At 33.8% G+C, this 20,056-nt stretch overlaps 1 protein-coding gene across 1 annotated transcript in view; it reads left to right on the plus strand.

Moving 5' to 3' along the window:
• The window catches only part of shot (dystonin-like protein short stop), a 1,304,552-nt gene that overhangs the window by 105,189 nt on the left and 1,179,307 nt on the right, over positions 1 to 20,056 (plus strand). The window contains exons 3-4 of the mRNA XM_090402172.1: positions 15,638 to 15,727; positions 17,573 to 17,650. Coding sequence (XP_090258298.1) covers positions 15,638 to 15,727; positions 17,573 to 17,650 — 168 coding nt within the window. The remainder of the gene's footprint in view (positions 1 to 15,637; positions 15,728 to 17,572; positions 17,651 to 20,056) is intronic.

Here is a 20,056-nt window from a genome sequence, read left to right on the forward strand (position 1 = left end):
GACACGACGAGATTATACTCTGCTTAGCCTCGCATTGTTTCTTAGTATTAAAACAGCAGTAGGTTTGTATCATGCAGTGCACATTTTCCCTTTTTAGTGCTTAAATTTAAATCCCCATACATTGCTAAGTTTGGAATGAAATACTGTATTTTTTTTTTAAACTTTTTTTTCTCTCTTTTCTGACAATAGAGTAATTTGATGGAATTAACCTTCATATTGCAACGTAACACAATTTTAATAATTGTGTTAAGTTTTTTATAAGTTGTGTAATTACATAATTTATAAGAAAGTAAGCATGAAATTATATGTCTCATTAATGTCCATTATCCGTGGTGCTAAATTAAGGCAACGTTCAGTATGGTTACACTCCAAAAGTAGTTCTTTGTAACTATTGTGGTTCAGAAAGCAAACTGTGAGCTTGCTTGTAATTGCGCGCCTCGTTAAATGGTTCATTTATTTTGGAAGACAACAAAATCTCACTTAGTGTGCGCAGTGAAAATTCTCATCCTTGCCGCTGTCGTTAATTACTGTGTAAAGAATCTGCCTTGCTTAAATAACGTTCTTTTGTAGAGTGGTGCCCACTTAATTTAGGTAGGTGGCTTGTGGTTTTATCTTCCTGCTATACAGGAAGAAAGCAATTTGGGCTGAAACTTTTAATGAGCCTTTTATTATTATTATTGAAAATTTAAGGATGAGAAGGCAGCACCTCTCAGATGATCGCTTTATTTCAGATGAGATAAATATACAATCAGATGTACTGTTAAAATAAATTTGCGCCAGTATCTCGTGATATCAGTTTTTCCTTGGGGTCAACACTAAGATAATGCAATGTGACAATATGCCATTTGCTGCATAACAGAGAAAGTGCTGAAGACATCGCAGAAATGTGTAATTTAAATAGTTTTATTTTCTGATTGACAAAAAGAAAAATAAACCAAACATTAATATTGGTTTATGTGGCAGTATTAACTGAATACCACTCACTGTTGGTGTGGAAAGAATAAAAGCTCTGCTCGTCAGCCGTACATCCTAATGATTTTGAATGATTTTATTTTTCAATAGTTGAACAAAAAAGTTAATCGGTACATGAAGTAATCCACATATTATATACAAGGCGTTGGTTCCTCATGTTTTCTAATTCTTTTTATTTATTTATTTTCATTTCACACTCGCGATGTGTCGATTTGTAGTTGTTCATGTCCAAAACATTTCGTTCCCAAATACAGCCTCGCGGTTCTCAAGGACCATCCACGTATTCGTTGGGTAAATCTGTTACTATGTTATGAAGCCACTTGGTGGTCCGAACTCTCTAAATGGAATGTACAGAATTCGTTAATATAATTTTTACATAAATTTATAATCATATTTGCTGAGTAATTGCGATCGGAAATGCTTCCCCCCCCCCAACGCTGAGATCTTAAAATTCTCCTCCGCATTAAGTTAGAAGTTTAAACAAACTTTCATCCAGCTCTAATTTTATTTGTGATTTTCGTTTTTGGCTGATATTGACGTTCAAGAAAAGTCGATTTGGAGAAGGCAATACTCAGTTATCGTTGAGGAAGAAAAAATGTCGTAGGAAGCTGGCTCACCCACGGCACTTCTCGGGTATAATTTGGCTATTGTTATTGCAAAAGCGAGCTTCGTGCGCCGGAATGCAGATGCCTACTCAAATGGATAATTTTGTACAGTCGAATTTTGAACGGTTGTAGGTGTGTTGTCATTTAAAAAAATAAAAAGAGAGAGTTTGGTGGAATATTATGAAGACCGAATGTTTCGCTTTTCGTTATTTTATCACATCTCGCATCTGTGTGTTCAACGTCGTCCTGCGAACTCCTAATAATTCATTTTCTGAAACAGATTTGCTGTTTTTTTTTATGTAATGTTTCAATCGTCGTCATTTTCATGATAGCGACTTTTTTAGCATTTTTCTCAGTGCGTGCATTTAAAATTTGCAGTCATTTGTATTCCACAGTGATAGATAACTCAAAGGCGACCACTCTGAATGTTTTTTTATCAAATAGTTGAGCAACTGTGTTCGTTACAACCTTAACCTTGACTCTCAAGGCTGCAGAATTAAGTAGGATTCCCTAGTCACCTTTTAAGGCGTTCACATCAACACGCGTTGTGATGTGTACTGGCAAGGTCTCAAATCATAAGAGTGAATGAGATCGAAAGAATTTCATAGCAACCGCCTTCCATACAAGGTGACTGTTATTTTTGCACCATTAATACTTGAAACATACCAATCCAACGATTAAAATATTCAAACGAATAAATTTAGATTTGAAAATAGTTAATAATGTATAGAATTTATGAACGTGTAATAACGTAATAAGCACTAAAGTGGAATTCATAATGATGAGTAAGGTAACATCATGCGATGGTGTAATTGAAAACATTTGGGGTAGATTGCTCCACAGCGTCATTAAAACAATTAAAACTAATGCGAGCTAAACGTGCATTTTTCAGTAAGATCTATTAAGCAGAAATGTCAGTAATTGTTATTCTGAAAAACCAGTGGGTGTCACAAAAGTAAACGCAGTAATGACTGATTAAAAGCTGTCGTATTGCGAATTGTCTTATTGTCAAGAACCAGAAGAGATGAAAAATAAATATGAAAGTGCAAGGAAGCATGAACTACTACCATACAGATTTCAAGTGTCATTTGCGAATGACATAGGTGAAGTATGCGGATGCGTATTCTACTTTCTTGAGTTGCATCGTGGAATTGAACAGATCAATAAGAATTGGTTCTTTACTATCTGACAGATTATTCCATGAATTCTTCCGTGCAATTTTGGACCAGTTTTGAAAACCGTCGTGTTGTTTCTGGATTTTTTTTTTTTTTTTTTTTTTTAATCTTTAAAGCGAGGGAGGAGAAACTACTAATAAATAAATAGAAAAATAATAAAAAATTAAGGAAAAACGCCGATCCAAAGATATTATGCAGATATGTAATAGTATACCTTTTCCGATTTTTAATGCTTGTATATCCCATAACAGGGAAAACTAATATGATCTTAATGATTTGCAAGTCAATTAAAACCGCCAGCTGATAGAGCCCAGAAATTGTATATTACGCAACTACACGAAATAATCGTAAGCCACTTGAAGCAGAAACTCGTGGCAAGACTAGACGTTACTGGCTATCTCTTCCCCCGAATAAGAATCATGGAGAAAATTATTTTGAGGAACTATTCTGTTCCATTCTCTTCATGAGATTATTTAAGGTTATGAAGTTACATCAGCACTATACTTACACCTTAGTGAATTCTTTTAGGTCACTTGAGGTAACCAATTATTTCATTTTAATCTCTTAATCGTATTCATCTTCAGCTAGTAAATGATGTAAATATTAAGTGTAAACGTGCTGGAAAAACTTTTCTGTTTTCAGGAACTGAGGACACACGAAACCATTTGTTACTCTCCGTGAATCCATATGAGAATGATAGCAAAATGATCGATATAATAAAATGAATAAGAGGTAGGGAGATAGTTTAAAAAAAAAAAAAGGATTTTACAAAAATCGAAAATGTTTTATTTTGGTGGTAATTTTTTAAGCATTTTTACTCCCCTGAACTCGCTCTCAGGTATCATAATTGACAGGAGCTGCAAATAAATTGAAGGATTCAGCGATTTAGTCGTAATGACTCACGAGTAGTGAGTGGGTAGCTCAACCGATGAAACTGTTTACGCAGGATTCAGACTCATATGAATTTTTTTTTTTTTTAATCAAAATTTTTCAATTTCTTATACTAAGAAACAGACTAATGATCTTCAGAACTCATCTTCAACACATCATATTGCAAGATAAATTAGGATCTTTAGTTAATTTTATTTAAATATAATTAACAAGCTTATGCATAAAGCTGACTTCTACAAGGTGCTGAAAAAGAAGTGGCGAATTAATTATTCGTTTCTTTCTTGACCAAACTTCGGAATAGCCAATTAAATTGTAAAGTGAAAACGGAGGGGCTGAAATATCTTATCTCACGATTGGGAAAACTGTTGCTCTGCTTTTGTGCGGTGTTTAGGCTGCACAAAAATAAACTTGAATTTGTTTATTTTTAACAAACACATGAGTAAAGAGAGCACATAATTCACATGGACAATGATCAAGCGTTAAGCAACTCAGGTTTTCTAATCTAGATCGCCTTTGTTTTTTGAAGCTGATCAGGCTTTCTGAGCGATGATTGATTTTCAAGTCATTAAAGACATGCAGATTGTGTTCGTTTTTGTTATTATTTATTTAAAGAGTAAACTACCCATTACTCGAAAGTCATTTAATTATTTTTTAGAGATATAATTATTCATTAATAATAAGAAGTATATGCCTAAAGGGCGTATACTTATTATTATTTATTTGATAAGCTGTTTTTGGATATGATTGCATTTTCGGCTGCCACGCACAAGTCATTTGGATTTTACTCGTTTTTTTTTAAAAGTGAGAAATACGTAAATCTCCCCTACGAAACGTTGTAAAAAGCTTGCATTTTATTAGTGTAGGTGGACCAAGGGGTAGATTATACGTTGACTCTACTCTAGAGACCAAACACGGAACTGTTTTTCACAACTACCTCAGGGTAGTGGGCTCACGATGGAAATCGTCTACCATCTAAATTGCTTCATTTTTACTCACGTATTGTATACGTAAAATGCACTAAAAAATATAAGCATTACGTTGCACCTGTATTTTTTTTTGCCGTTTACTTTTTTCGAAGACGCTTTATTATAATATAAACGGCTTTTGATAATTTAGTAAGACTGAATTAGCAAATTCTTCTAGAGAGATGTATCTGGAGATGAAGGATGTAAATTAATTTTTTTTCACTGATTTTAAGTAACTGTGAACAGTTTTATGTCAAACGATGAAGTCATTATGCCTTAGAACCACCAGTGGCGCCATCTACTGGAACAATTACTGTATATCCGCAGGAATACTGTATATCAAGTTTTGGTTGTCTCCTGCCATTTTTAAGTAGTCGTTAATCACGAATATAAACTATCGAATTTTAATTTTTAATGACCTTGCATTGCATTTGTTTTATTTTATCTCAGAAGATATCACTAAGAAAATATTCATGTTAATCATAGTGGAAAAACAATGTTTCTCCTGAATTTATATATGACTACATTTAAATGGCAAACCGAATTTAATTACAAAAAAAAAAAAAATCTAAATGAGATAGCCGAAGATTATGTTATGATAATATCAACAGAAAAATCAAAAACTATGGCCTTTAAAAGACAAGATGCCATATAAAAACCAGAACTAAAATAGTAATAGATAACAAGATCTTAGAACAGGTGAATTCATTTAACTACCTAGAATGTATGATTACATATAAAATGAAAAAGATGTAAACCTAAAAATTGCAAAATATTTAAAAATAACAGGTGTAATTAACTCTATATTTAAATCAAACCTAGTTCAAAAACAAACCAGACTAAAAGTATACAATACATTAGCCCTACATGTCTTAATGTATGGAAGCGAAATCTGGACAATAAAACAAAAAGACAAACAAAGATTAACAACAGCAGAAATGAAGTTTATGAGAAAAACTGCAAAGTATACTCTATTCGATCACAAAAGAAACGAAGATATTATGAAAGAATTAAACCAAGAACCAGTAATAGAAAAAATTAAAAAATATAACCATAAATGGATGGAACACGTTCAAAGAATGAAAATAGAAAGATTATCAAAATAAGCCTTAAAGTACAAGTCATTAGGAAAAAGAAAACCAGGGCGTCCTCTTAAAAGATTCAACGATGACTTCTAAGGCCGGAACAGGCCACGCTAGGCCTAAATCCTTGATATGCATGATGATGATGAAAAATAAAAATAAAAAATAAATTCCGGTTGTCTGTTCTTTTACAACGAGAAAAAGTTAAATGCCATAGAAAAACCAATAATTTAAATTAAGCCAAAGGAGTGTTTTTTTTTTCCTGCAAAAATATTTAAAAAAAAAAAAAGCAGGTCACAGCGGTACGTGTTCATCACAGACCACACCATGCTGTGTTGACTATTCCTGTTGAAATAACAGAAAAAATATAATAAGGTAACTTTTTTTTTTTCGTGCCACATGTTATCACTCAGAGTATTTTATTTCAAGTTTTCGTTGTTTTCTTTTCTAAGAGAATTTTAATAGAATGATCTTTCAAATGGTTTCTGATAAAGTTACTCGGCTTGACCTGGTAACATTATAAAAAATATACAGTAAATAATAAATACGTCCATAAACGGTTCAATTCCTATCTTAGATGGTCAGTTATCTCGATTTCAGGTTGATTTTTCAGTTGGATTTTTTTAAATAAAAAGGCCTACCTTCCACTCAAGCCTCCATAGCTCGGTCAGTTTCGAAGCTGAATAAGCCGGTCCCATGCGGTGGTCGCAGATTTTCCTTTCATAACTGTGGTTTTTCATTCCACAAAACAAGCCAATCGACCATATGAACATACGTAATATACATACATAAAAGACTGCAGGAATAAGGATTACCCACCCTATTTCGTTCTGATCTGGTTTCGAAAGCCTGAACCGAAAGGTGCAGATATACGTAAGCATAAAACAGAGATAAACAAAACCACTTATATCCCAAGGGATAGGTGGCGCTCTTTAAGCACTAATTTTTTATTTTTTATTTTTTGAAAATCTGTTAGTTGGTCTATCGCTGAGCGTATTTTTGTGATGGCTTGTTAAAGAAAAGCGACGTTTCTAATCCTACTCATATTTATTTATGCATATCCATGGTCGCTTTTGCTGTAAAGTTAAAAACCACAAGTTTAATCATCTGAAGGTGGGAAGGAGGAATCCCACATATCTGCTTACTTCACCTAATTGGCATAAAATATTACGGATATTTTATCTTCAGTTTTGAAGCCTTTGTGGTGGCGATTAGCATTTGGAATTAAGGCTGAAGCAGCTAAGACTATACTGTATGCAAATATATGTAAATATGCATATCTGTAAATTGTGTGCATTCTTCTGGCTTTTTCCTCTGGAAGAAGCTGCGTTGTTTGCAGTATGCTCTGTTTATGTTTAAGAATGTGACCTTTTGTTTCTTGACTTTGCCATCTCGGGTCATCGTTTATATGTAAACAATTTTTTAAAGTTTTTTTCACGTACCGTGCCGATTTAAAAAATTTAACTTGTTGATGTACCAGTGTCAAATGCTGTGAATAAGAGTGCAAGTATTCTTCTAAAGAAGGACCTATCCCCCTTTTTGCAAATTAATACAGCAAAATACCAGTTAGATACCAGTATGACACTATATTGCTCAGGATTTCTAAGATGTTAATTTATATTGATTATTTAAATTAAGGGGATATTAAATCCCACATTGTTCTAAAACCGAATAAGAAACTCAAAGATTCCAATCTTTGAAATGTGGGATTTAATATCCCTTTAATTTAAATAATGTTTATATCGCCGAAATGAAGCCTGTTGGCTCTTTATATTTAAGTTACATTGATTGATATTGATAGAAAATACTGTACTCTAAAGGAAGTTGCACCATTTTTTTTTTTGAAAGAAATTTATAACGCCTTAACTTAGGAAAGTCGGCATATATCAAAACGTGGAAAAATGCATAATTATTTTTAATTTATTCATAGGTGGTGGTCTCATTTTTGTTTGAAGCAAAATCGATGATAGGTTACCACTTGAACAATAGATGGCGCTGTATGTATTGTCCAGAGCGTGTTTTTTTTTTTTTTTTTTTTTTTTTTTTTTTTTTTTTTTTTTTTGTATTGTACAAACAAATTTATTATCCCACAGGACAATTTTCAGGTTGCTTTGAAGTCCCTTGACGTGAAATAAGCTTGGGCACAAAAGAAACCAGAATTTTCCTTAAAACCTTAATTTATAGCTGTTATTAGTTGAAAAATTGCATTAAATCCTTGATTTTATGCAATAAATTAAAAATAACTTAATTGCAGAATTGCCCTAAGATCAAGTTGATTGCAGTAGCAGTCAGAAAGCTTTGTGTCATCTGGATATTTTAACAGTATTTGTAACAGTATTGCGTTACTTCACACAGAGTAATAAATATTAATGACTTACTAGTATGTGTGTGTTAACCAGATAATTCGTATGAAAATATAGCTTGCATTTTGAGGTTGTACTTAGATTAGTCAGCTGACATCGTTTTTATTTATTCATCAGGGTGGTGGAAGAGTGAATAATTTTAAATAACGTACCGACCTTGGTTTCCTTTTAGGTGCGTTACACCTCTGTTTTGCACCAGTGCCCCATAATAATTACCGAACTGGCGATTTGTCAACGTTGTTGCTGCACATTTCTATAACTTTCCTGGCATTCAGCACAGTGTGTTGCGTTAGAATTGGCACTTATCATAATAAGGCGTCTCTTTACCTCTGTCTCTCCCAGATAGCAATTTAAAAGTAGAGTAGCGTGTAGTCTCGTGATTAGTTGCTTCCGCTTTATTATTCTCTTAAAAAACAGTTAATGAAGGTTCTGGCGTCTATTAAAGGATTGAAATAACGTACTGTGTTGTTTTTTTATGCAAAAAAAAAATCTTGTTTTCGTCTAGTTGAATTTTTTTTTTTTTTATAAAATTTACGTTGACAGAGTAGATTTAAAGTACATTGTTGTTCGTTAAATGTTAATATAAATATCAACATTGAGTGCCTTTTACTACCCCATGTGGAACTTAATATGGGAGTTCCAAATGTCCCTACTTTGGGTGCGTTACACCTCAAAGAAAAAAAAAATCCTCCACAGTGGTAGCAAAGTGAAGTTCTTAATTCCAAGGTAATAAGCTACTAAGAATTATGTCTGCCATTAAAAAAAAAAAAAAAATTCTTGCAAGGAGAAACAATTTGGCTTGGATGTGGTCTTTAACCTGCGTATACTGTCTTTAAATATTGTTGCACGAGATTTTAGTGGAGTTTTATTGTGAGACTATTAAAATACAACAGTTCCTTCACAGACGATGTGGGGGATAGTGTGACACCCTAGGAGTAATAAAATGCCCATTAAAATCAAGATAAAATAACATCCAGATTGCCAAAGCAAATATAGCTGTGATTTTAGTTTTAAGCCTGTGATAAATGTAATCCTAGATGGCGCGACTGGATTATGGCGTTTATCGCACTAGTACTGGTATGTGTCAGAATTTTAGCTTTCTCTGTTTCAACTATTTTCCAGTGTTCTCCTTTATATATAAAGGAGAAGCACCAAATGGATTTTTGCTACAAACAGTATCAAACTAAACTACCACGTGGTTTTGAGTAAAACCCTGAAATGTATTTTATATAAGAGTTGAAGTGATTTTATTATTAAAACTATTCACAAACAATACTTGCGCATATGAGTATGCTAGAAATGATATATCACAATTGAAATATTTTCGGTTTAATTAGCAAATTGAGAAATTCGTAACTTTTGTTGCTATCTCTTGTGCAGTTTTTATTTTTTGTACAATTTATTAAAAGAGAAATGTTTTTGTTTGAAATGATGTGAACATTCTAACCCCATTTGTTGTAACGTTTGTATAATTTTAGTAAAAGGTTCAGTGATGTATTTTTCTTCAGTCTGTAGATCAAAAATAAATACTGTATCAGGGTAGGTGGTAATTCCAGCCATGGAATCATCAGTTTTTTTGGAAATTAGCCAACGTAAGGTTATTTTAGTTCATGGCACCTGCATATAACTCAGCATTTAGGTGTACTTGTACAGCAGTGCAGAAGAGTTTTAAAAAGAAAATCGATGATAGGTAGCTTAACTCCCTCCCTCCCCATCATCAGTTTAAAAGAATGAGCATTCTTATTATCCTTTTTTTTAAATTATTTTATTCTTAGAGAATCACAAACAGATTGGAAACTGATCATTTGTTTCAAATTTATAAGAAAAAGTTATCAGATGGAGGAATTACTGACAGTTTGACAGTTGACATTTTTTGAGAAATCAAATACAGAAAGCATTCATTACTTAATGGCAATTAAGCAATGAATTCTTAATAATATGAAGAAAATAATAAAATGGAAACTGCATTAAAACATAAAAATATTAAAAAACACATTAACAATAATTAAACATTTATAAAGTGAACGGGAAATATTCATTTCTTTTGGTAGCTGATGATATTTATTCACTTCTTTTGGTAGCTGATGTCTTTCCATTGTATGTCCTTATGGGTACAATCTACACGTATTCAAATCCAATTAATAAGTGTATTCTTTCTCTTCAACTTTCTGCACATTCAGGATATTAATGCATTAGAGACTGAACAGCTTACCATATGGATTTATCATAAAAAATTAAATTAAATGCACATTAATCATTACTCAATTTCATGATTAGCAGTTGTTACTTCAAGCACACGTGTCGAATAATTAACGGTAGTAACGCATTAAAGATGAACATTGTTCTCATCTTTAATGCGTTACTACCAGAAATAAATTTACAAGCCACCAGGATGATCTTGGAGAAAAATAAAAAGCAGAATCATTTTGACTAAACCGTGATATGACTGGTCATTTGTATTTCAGATAGTCGATTTACTGCTCTCATAAAAAGCATGCGCAGTGATATATTCTCTATCGCTGTGTATTTCGTTACTTTTTTTCATAACGATCACTGTGAAAGTGGAAGGCGTGTGTGTGTGTTTTATGTCAGGAAATGTAATCCTCGTATCAACAGCGGAAACACAGGTCACGTGTATTCTCCCTTTCTCGACCTGCTAACATCTCTGGACTGGTTCAGTGTGCCACACGCGCATGCAATTCCGAAGCTAAAAGCGACCAGGAGATGAATTAACGTCACAACCTGCTGCTTTCCTTTTACCCTTAGGGCTGTTGAATTTATGAATGGCTGTACCATATAAGGGGTATTACGCACGCACGCCAATTTTTTGAACGTTGCTGTTTGACCCCTGTGATTTGCCACTGTTTCCATACATGGGATGACCTACTTTGTTGGGTTTCTTAGGTGCATGTGAAGATCAGGGTTCCCACTGCTTGTTTATTTATTATTATTTTTTGTTCATTTGTTGATCATATGTTAGTTATAGGTGCGTGTTTGTAACGGCATAACTTAGCCTTCAGTCTTAATTGTCAAGTTATTAATCTAACTTCTTAAAATCATTCCTTTCGGAATCATTGGCGAATAGCTGATATACTGTGAACATTTTTGTCCCAAATTCAAAGTGAAAAAGAGCTTTTAAGAAATATAATAAATCTACAGTCCTGTTAGCGTCAATGTATTTACATGAAATGGGGGAAAAAAACGTGAAATGAGAATTGTTATAGGCAAAGGGGAGGAATAAATAACAAAAGAAAACCGCATTTTTTCACACTCCAACATGACATTCGTATTATTATTCGCCTCGAAAAATGTGCATTTCATTTCATGTGTGTTTCGCCCGTTCATGTCGATCCGTAAGGTTCTTTCTGCCTTTTGCATTCTACAGGATTTGTCCACTTTTAGAAATTGCTACCTCAATACAAGGACCATACACTAACAACGAGCTTATCAGCCGATGCAGCGGTGGGTAGATTGCGCGTAGGTCAAGTACACGCATTTCCTACTACTGGAGAGTTCAGGATTGGGCTAAAAACCCACTACATTAAGACTGAAAACTTTATTAATAAGAGACGATTTATTGAATAAAATACAAATTGCCAACCAGTTTCACTAGCTACTGTCTAGCATTATCAAGGCTGTACTGGTGTAAATACAAATGCACCTTCTTTATTCATGTAACTTGGTGCATTTGTATTTACACCAGTACAGCCTTGATAATGCTAGACAGTGGCTAGTGAAACTGGTTGGCAATTTGTATTTTATTCATTAAATCGTATGGTCTCTTATTAATAAAGTTTTCAGTTTTAATACATTAGACCAAATATGAACAATTTAACCCACTACATTTTTAACACTTAATTGTATGCAGTGTGTGTTGACAGTGGAATTGTAGTTACAGTTGCTTTGTTCCACATGCATAGCAGTGCATGTTTGCTGTATGAAACAGGTAATTCTGGGTTGATATGCGCTCTTTTTTCCTTTCCAAAGACGTGTTCCGTTAGTAGAAACAAATAAAAAGAATTTCCATGTATATTTGACATGATGCTCTCTACACGTTTGTGTATCATGAAATGATGACATTAGCATGCCGATTTGGAATAAATATGAATTCTGGATTACGCATGTAAGAGCATCTCTGGACAGAGTATCATTTCGTGCACAGGAGTGGTATGCTCGACTACTTCCCCGTCTTCTAAGTATTGCGAAACAGTCACATTGTTCACTTTTGCGTCATTTTGTATTTGGTCAGCCGTCTCGAGAATACTAGTTTTGGCTCGCAATCAACAAGAGCACAGGTGGTGTTCATTTCTGTAGAATAGCTATGCGTGTAGCTACGTGAAGGAGCGGCCTTTTAGGGAATGCAGTTAGCGTATTGCGTCGGGACCCACTTTCTATGGTAACGGTTTCCACACTGTAGGGAGCGACTTTATAACACGGGTGGGCGCGTTGAGTAATATCCGAGTAAAAAAAATTCAGTTATGTTGCCTCTCATTATAATACCGAACTTGTGTGTCAATTTAGATCTCCAGAACAACGTGATACGACACTCCACAATTGAAAATAAGCCATGCATTACACTAAATATTCGTGTGTGTATGTATGTGTATATATATTTATATATATAGTAGAACCCCGAAGTTACGCGGTAGGTGGGACCAACAAAAAGCGCGTAAGTCGAATTCGCGTAACTCGGGGTATAATTTTGCATGTAATTTATATATACAAACATACAATTGGGACCAAAGGTTTACAAAATCACCTATATTTTTTAAGAAATATAATCATAATTGTAGTTTTTCGTACATAAAAAAAAAAAAAAAGAAAGTTATTTCGATGTCGATGGTTTCATAAAATCTAATAGAGTCGTCTGACGGCATCATGTCTTTTTCTTGTCACGCAAAATTTCTTCATAGCAAGCTAATGATTTTTTTATTCCTTGCCTTGTGACTACAATTCGTTCCTCGTTAGAACCTATGTCCTCCAAAATCTGTAAACCTTTCTTTTATGATTGTTCTTACTGTGGATTCCTGTAGATCGAACTTCTTTGCTAGCTCAGAAATTTTCATTCCGCCTTCAAAATCCTTAATGTTGAGTTTTGTTTCCAAAGTCAATGTTTTTCTTTTCTTGTTAGCTGTAGAAGAATCGGACTTGCTTATTTTGGACGACATTATTATTTTTTATGTGATAAAATTTTTATCAAGAACATAACATTAAACAATCGCAAGGTTTGTAGACTATAAAAATCGTGTATGAATGGAGACCGCACGAAACACGTTAGTGCTTGTTCACAGCTTGTGCGACACTGGCGAATGCGACCGGCGCCTGAAAGATACGACTAGTGGTGAGGCGTGAAGCTGGACGGGAATACGTACATATAAAAAACCGCGTAACTCCGGATTCGCGTAAGTCGGGGTATGACTGTGTGTGTGTGTGTGTGTGTATATATATACACACACATATATATATGTGCATATTTAAATGGCATTGATTGCAACTCTGATTCGTGTTATTCGAGTAATATTATTACACAATCATTCGAAATACTTGATTTTTAATGCAGTAGTCTTATTCCTAAAATGTAGTAATTCAGATAAATAACCATCTATAAAATTATTTAAACGAAAATGTTTTTTTTAGAAAAAGAATGCAATGCAGAAGAAAGATTGCAATGGTGTAACGGAAAGGGCCAAATTGACTGAAAAGTATAAGCGAACTCCAAGATATGGAGAGAGCACGTCCCTCTTCTTCGTGCACGAAAGAGCCAAGTTTCTTTAAGCTTAAAGATTTCTTTAATTGAAAAATTTCCAAACTCTGAAAATAGATTTAAGGCAGTTGCCCTTCCTCACCTGAAAGTTAAGGATATTAATAAATGAAGGCTCCACTTTTGAAATAGACACACACCATTAGCCACTCAATATCCACTTACCACTCAAGAGCGACTTAGCTGCTTCTGGTGAAGCCCGAATGTTGTTATTATGGACTCATCGCGAGAGTGCACTCTACACTACACAACCCACCTTGTACACTACGCCACTAATATAGTATGTTTATCTTATTTATGTTCTGTGGCCCATTTTCCTGTATGCGGAATGATAAACCAGAGTGCTACTTCCGTATGTGATAGGTTTATTCATCTTCAATTGAAAATGTTCATATAAAGATTTCTCTCTCCATTTATGACAAGAATTAAACTAGGGTTATTTCCAGTGGAACAATGCAATGCCCGTCATGCTTCCAACAGCGCTACTGAGCCACTGTTACACAAAGTGATGAAACTACTCTCTTATGATGACGAAGAGCAATGAATTTGTTTTGTTAAATAATATTTTTGTTTTGTTTTCAAGTTAGTGATTGTGTCTTTGAGCGAATTTTCTGCTCATAGTATTTCATTCAAGTCTGATTTGTTTCAGATTTGTGAGTGTGCTCCATTTGGAAACGGCATTGCTACCCCCATTATGGAAGTTTGGCTCGTTTGCACCATGCTTTGTTGGCTAATAGGCTTTCGAAGTGGATAGGCCTTCTACGAACTACAGTGAGGTAGCTTATTTGATAGTCAATAAAAGTGACATTTGGAACAGACTGACTTCTCTGTTCCAAATTAACGACGTCTGAAATCTTGTCTTCGGCATCTGGCCCATTCATCTATTTGAGTAGCATCAAATGCCACAGTTCTGAAGCAAAGTATGTTCTTTTTCGCCTTCAAAATGCACTCTAAAGTAGCGGCTTTCAAACTGCGGTTCGCGAAATCAATTTAGTGGGTCACAAATCGGCAGACTTACCCGTCGTATTGAATAAAACATTTCCTAATTTTGTTCTTGTATTTTATTTTGCCGTATTGTATTTAAATGTTAATAAAATCATCTTTGATATTAACTTGGTTATGGTTTTGTTACTTTTGTTTCAGTTTAATGTATGTGTGCGACTGGTTACGATGCAAAATGTATTTTTTTTTGTTGTGGGTCGTGGTTAAAAAAGTTTGAAAGATACTGTGTAGAAACACTTCCATTCGAAACAGAAAAATGGACTGGAAATATAAACTGTTAACTAATATGATTTGCTGTCTTCATAACCTTAGTTTCTATGGCGTAACTATAAACGTGATATTTATAAGTACGCAGAAGAGACAAATTTACCGCAAGACAATCTCTAGATGTCTTGCTGTTTTCTCTGTAATCTGAAAAGTTGCATTTAAAGAATACTGCTAATATCTTATTTCATAATTGTGGATTTGACGTTCAGTCAAATCATCAACTTTCCCTTTATAGTTTTGGGGAAAAGAGAACAGTCCGCACGGCAAAGCGAAAACAAGACAGTGGTAAATGTTCTCTCGATAGCACTAATCCTGTTGAGATGCTTGGGTATGTGTGAGACAGGTGAAATAATGAGTAGTAGGGGAAAAAAAAAAAGAATGTTGTCACGATTTTTCAAAAGAAAATATTGTAGAACATGGGAATGCAAAGGATGTCTTGTGAAATGTAACAAAAAAAAACACTGTGCATTTTTGATTATGATAATTACTTAGTTTTTAATTTATATTTGTGGTGGTTTTATTATAAGTTTTTTTTTTTTTTTTTTTAATTTCAGGCTGGGCGACATGTTGGTGATTTATTTGAAGATATGCGAGATGGAAACAATCTTATTGCTCTGCTGGAAGTGCTGTCTGGAGAATTATTGGTGAGTGCATATTTTTATTTTTATTGTTGTACACATTTCTTGCACCACAGGTACATCAGTATTAGTATCCTGGGCGAGTAGATTAGAAAATCTAGCAACTGTGGTCTAGAAACGAAACATGAAACTCTTTCAAGCCACTTCGGTTCTCCATTAATTAGAGTATTGGTCTCACACCGAGCGATAAAATTAATCCACCACCTAAAGACATGCAGTGTGATTCGAACCAACAACGGATACATTTTTCAAAACAGGTTGTCGACTCCAATTAGAAGTAGAAACGAATATTAACCATTTCAAATTTTAACTCATTTGTTGACTCTTTCGAACGAACATCTTTGTCTGGCTGTTCGTGCGACGCACAGAACAACTCGAGAACAGATTTTGATAAAAACTAAATAGTTTAAACGTCGAGGGGAACAATTTTCATTTTTGTTAAAAATCGGACAGTAATAACTATCCCTTGTTCGTATGCAGTGGGATAATATTGGCGATGTTAATCGCACCCATTAGAACGTAATATCGCGAAAATCTGAATTTTGTTGATTAAATAACAGTCATAAGGTAACATATTATCGCTTACATATCTCTACATTTCCTAAAGACCTAGGTTCGAATCCCGTTTAAGGCGGCAAGAATCTTTTATGAGGGCATTTCAACTAATGGAGGGTTATCCGGTCTCGTACAAAAATGGAAGGAATTTTCATTCCGCGAAACCGCCAAACTCTTCAGAAGAACACATGCGATTAGTAGGAGTAATACTGGCGCCTCATAGCTTTGGTTGCTTCTGCCGTTATCCCAGATACCAATCCTACCTGCCTTGTTGCTGCATAAGACGCGTGCCACAGTCTATCCAGGATGCCTTCTAACTAAATCGGATGCGAATAACGAATATTATGTTCTTCTTCAGGAATAGGAACAGTTTAACAATATATTTAAAAGTATGTTATCTACATTTAAGATAATGCTGCAGATAATTCTATAGATAGAATTGTTGGTTGTTTTATTGCACGTTATTGTGACCTTCGGTAGTCATATGACTCCAAGCTAATGAAATGTAAGATTTTTTATTTTATTTTTTATTTAAAAGGCAAATGCTGGCTTAAATTTCTTTTAAAAAAACAGTGGATAAGATTATACCTGCCATTGTAATTTCCTAAGGCCACACACTTTTGATCACACTGCGTTGTAAGGAGGACTTCGTAACCTTACTTGTCAGTAAAACGTGTGCCTCATAAAAGAATATTATCAGTGAAAGAACGACGTGGAATTGAAAACGTGACCGAATTATCTAGGTTATTGCTGTACCAAGATATCTTCTCCCAAAGTGATACTGCATTTATGTACGAGAGATTGAAACTTAGCTGCGGACTCTTGTTGGCTGAAAGATAATTAATTGATTGGCGTAATGTTTGGATCTTAGCCAAGACATTCAGTCCGCCGAATTAATGCTAAAATTGAGACAATGTGTTGAACTTAAACGAGGTTGATGAATTCAGAGGGAATTGAATTTAATGCCTTAGACCTGTTCACTCACTAACATAAGGTCAGTTTGGGGATTGAGTTCATTACTGCATTCCTCTCTCTCTCTCTGTGCTTGTCTTACTTGCTCTTGACATATCTTATTCACGGATACTTGAATATTATTACATGACTCACCTTCGTTGAGTGTAGTTTGTAGATTTTCAAGATTTTCTTAACAGGAAGTGATAATTCATATGCTGATTAGACTCAAATGGTTTCATTATATATATATATAATTGAACAAATTAATGTTCGTTTATTTCATATTTATTGAAATTATTTATGAATCTAAACTTATTTCTCAATTTTTCCTTTTCTTTCTAGCCCAGAGAAAAAGGAAAAATGCGATTTCACATGCTGCAAAATGTACAAATAGGCCTGAATTTTCTTAAATATCGAAAGGTAAGATCAGTTGATCTCCACTGTGCTTCTAAAATACTAAATATCAAATAATTTGTTTACTGCTATTTTTATCTCACTTGGATATCCCCTGTATACGTCAAATCCATGCGGCCGTCAGGATGAAATAATGCTGCGACTTCAGCACGAGTTAACTTGGTATTGCATTAAAAAGGTCTCCAAAGAGGCGTCTCTTATTATAACCACGAGTTTTAGACGATCTCACATTCTCTCTGAGATTTGTATTTAAATATTGCCAGTTTTGTGCCCTTTTAATCAATCTTAATTTGAGGAAGAGAATAAGATTTTTTTTTTTTTTTTTTTTTTTTTTTTTATATCGTTTATGATTTAATGGCGAACATAATGTTCATAGTAGAAATGTGTACGTAAGTTTAATGTATTCTTTTCATAAAGTATGCTGTTAAATTTTTTAATGAGCGCCAAAAATAAACTACCTTAATACGAATGTGGATGGAGTGTTATTGAGCTAAAAAGCTCTAGTCATAGCTGGGTACCTTATACCTTAATACGAAGATAGAAAAACTAAGATCCCCCCCCCCCCTCTCCTGATTTTGATTCAGAATTCATCTTGTTAAACGGCGTTCAGTTTGTTCGACGACAGCTGGCACTGCGAGTATAATCCCAAATTTTTTGCCCGTCTTTTAAAATTGTTTTAAAACTGACTTTAAATTTTTAAAATTTAAAGTCAGTAAACAATAATAACGGGAAGAACAGAATGGTCCTTTATAATTACGCATCTTCTGTGTTTTCTTTAAAGTTAAAAAAAAAAAAAGATTTTGTTTAGAACCGTTATTTTTTTATTAAATAAAAACTGTTTTGTTCAGTCTGCAGCTACTCGCCAGCTGGCAAAATCTATTCGCCACGACCGAGTGGGTCAGTGTATTTGTCGCGCCCTCTCTCTGTCTTATATAATGCAATGAAAAAAAAAAGAATGCGCAGGATTTAAAATGGATATTATGGAATATGGTTTACTTGAATATGGACAGTGTTAGGCAGCAAAAAGTAAAATAATGATGATGGATTCAAAATTCCCAAGAGCAAAATAAGATAGACGAAATAGCGATTTGAATCCGAAACAAGTAAAATCGTTCATACCATGGAGGATCTATTAAAGAAGATAGAAAATACGAAGAAGAATAAGAATTGCTATATCCCCCCACCTTTATTTATATTTTAAATAAAAAGAAATTATATGTATTACAAGCATGATAAGTAAAGACAAAAAATTATAAAATATTTGTATGAAGCGTACTGTTTTATAGTATATCATACTTGCCCCAAAAATAATATTCTTATTTAAATCTTAACACAAGAGTAAGCAAAGTTTGTGCACGAAGTATCTTAACAATTTTTTGTTGACTTCTATATACAAGTATAATTTACTTTGTAACCAAGCGGGAAAAAAAAAAAAAAAACACTTTCTGCTAGTATCGTTATTATAGTCGTGAATCTTCGATTGTTATTGCGGAACATTGAAAAGTATTTAAACATTTGAAATATGTTGAATCGAGTAAATTGGAAAGGTAAAAATATGTTCAAGAGTGCTGCGTATTGAAGAAAATGATCATAGGAATGAAGATGAAAACCTGGGACAAACACCAAGGCGTAGAAAATAGTTTGTAAATAACGTCATATCACATTTTTCAATGATTAGGTCGTGTACGGCAAAGAAAGTTTGGAAGTATTTCTTTGTGTCACACTTTTCAGGATGTTTTAGCATGTCACAGAAACGTCGGACTCTCCTCTGTATATCCAGAGGGAAGGCTTTATAAGTATATATTTTATTTTATTTGGCTTTACCTTTCTTACAAAACCTTCCGTTATCGTGTATCTTAGACAAAATGCCTGCAGACGTTCACAAGCTCGATCATTTTTTTTTTTTTTTTTTACGTAACTTTCTTAATTTGTATGCCTCTCATAAAAGTGCGACGTGTTAATGACATCTCCAGGCATATTTTCAAGGTTAAACGAAGGTACAGTGTACTGTATCTAGTTTCCAGGCACGATAGCGGACACTTTGACTTGGGAGAAAGAATTACCGAAGATGTCAGTTAATAAGAAAGACGCTTCGAATGCATTCGCAGTTCAGTCATATTTAAAAATATATTACGAGCAGAATATGTACGCGTATACGAAATCATAACTTTCAAAAAGTTTTGAAACAAAAGTTTTTTTTTTTTTTTAAAGAATCATTAGTTGTAGATTATTACGAAAAAGGATTCTTATTGTCTTTTGAACACGGACAGCTTTTAAATTTTCTACAGCGATTAATTGCAATTCAGTCGTGTATTTTGTTACTTCATTTGAATTTCTAGTTCCAAAATCAATCAGTTTCAGTGTCAATATGCTATAAATTTTGTTTGTTTTTTAATGAAATATAATTCAAAT

Source organism: Typopeltis vanoorti, chromosome 12, assembly GCF_054136105.1.
Source record: "Typopeltis vanoorti isolate ZY-2024b chromosome 12, IOZ_Tvanoo_1.0, whole genome shotgun sequence".
Classification (NCBI taxonomy): domain Eukaryota; kingdom Metazoa; phylum Arthropoda; class Arachnida; order Uropygi; family Thelyphonidae; genus Typopeltis; species Typopeltis vanoorti.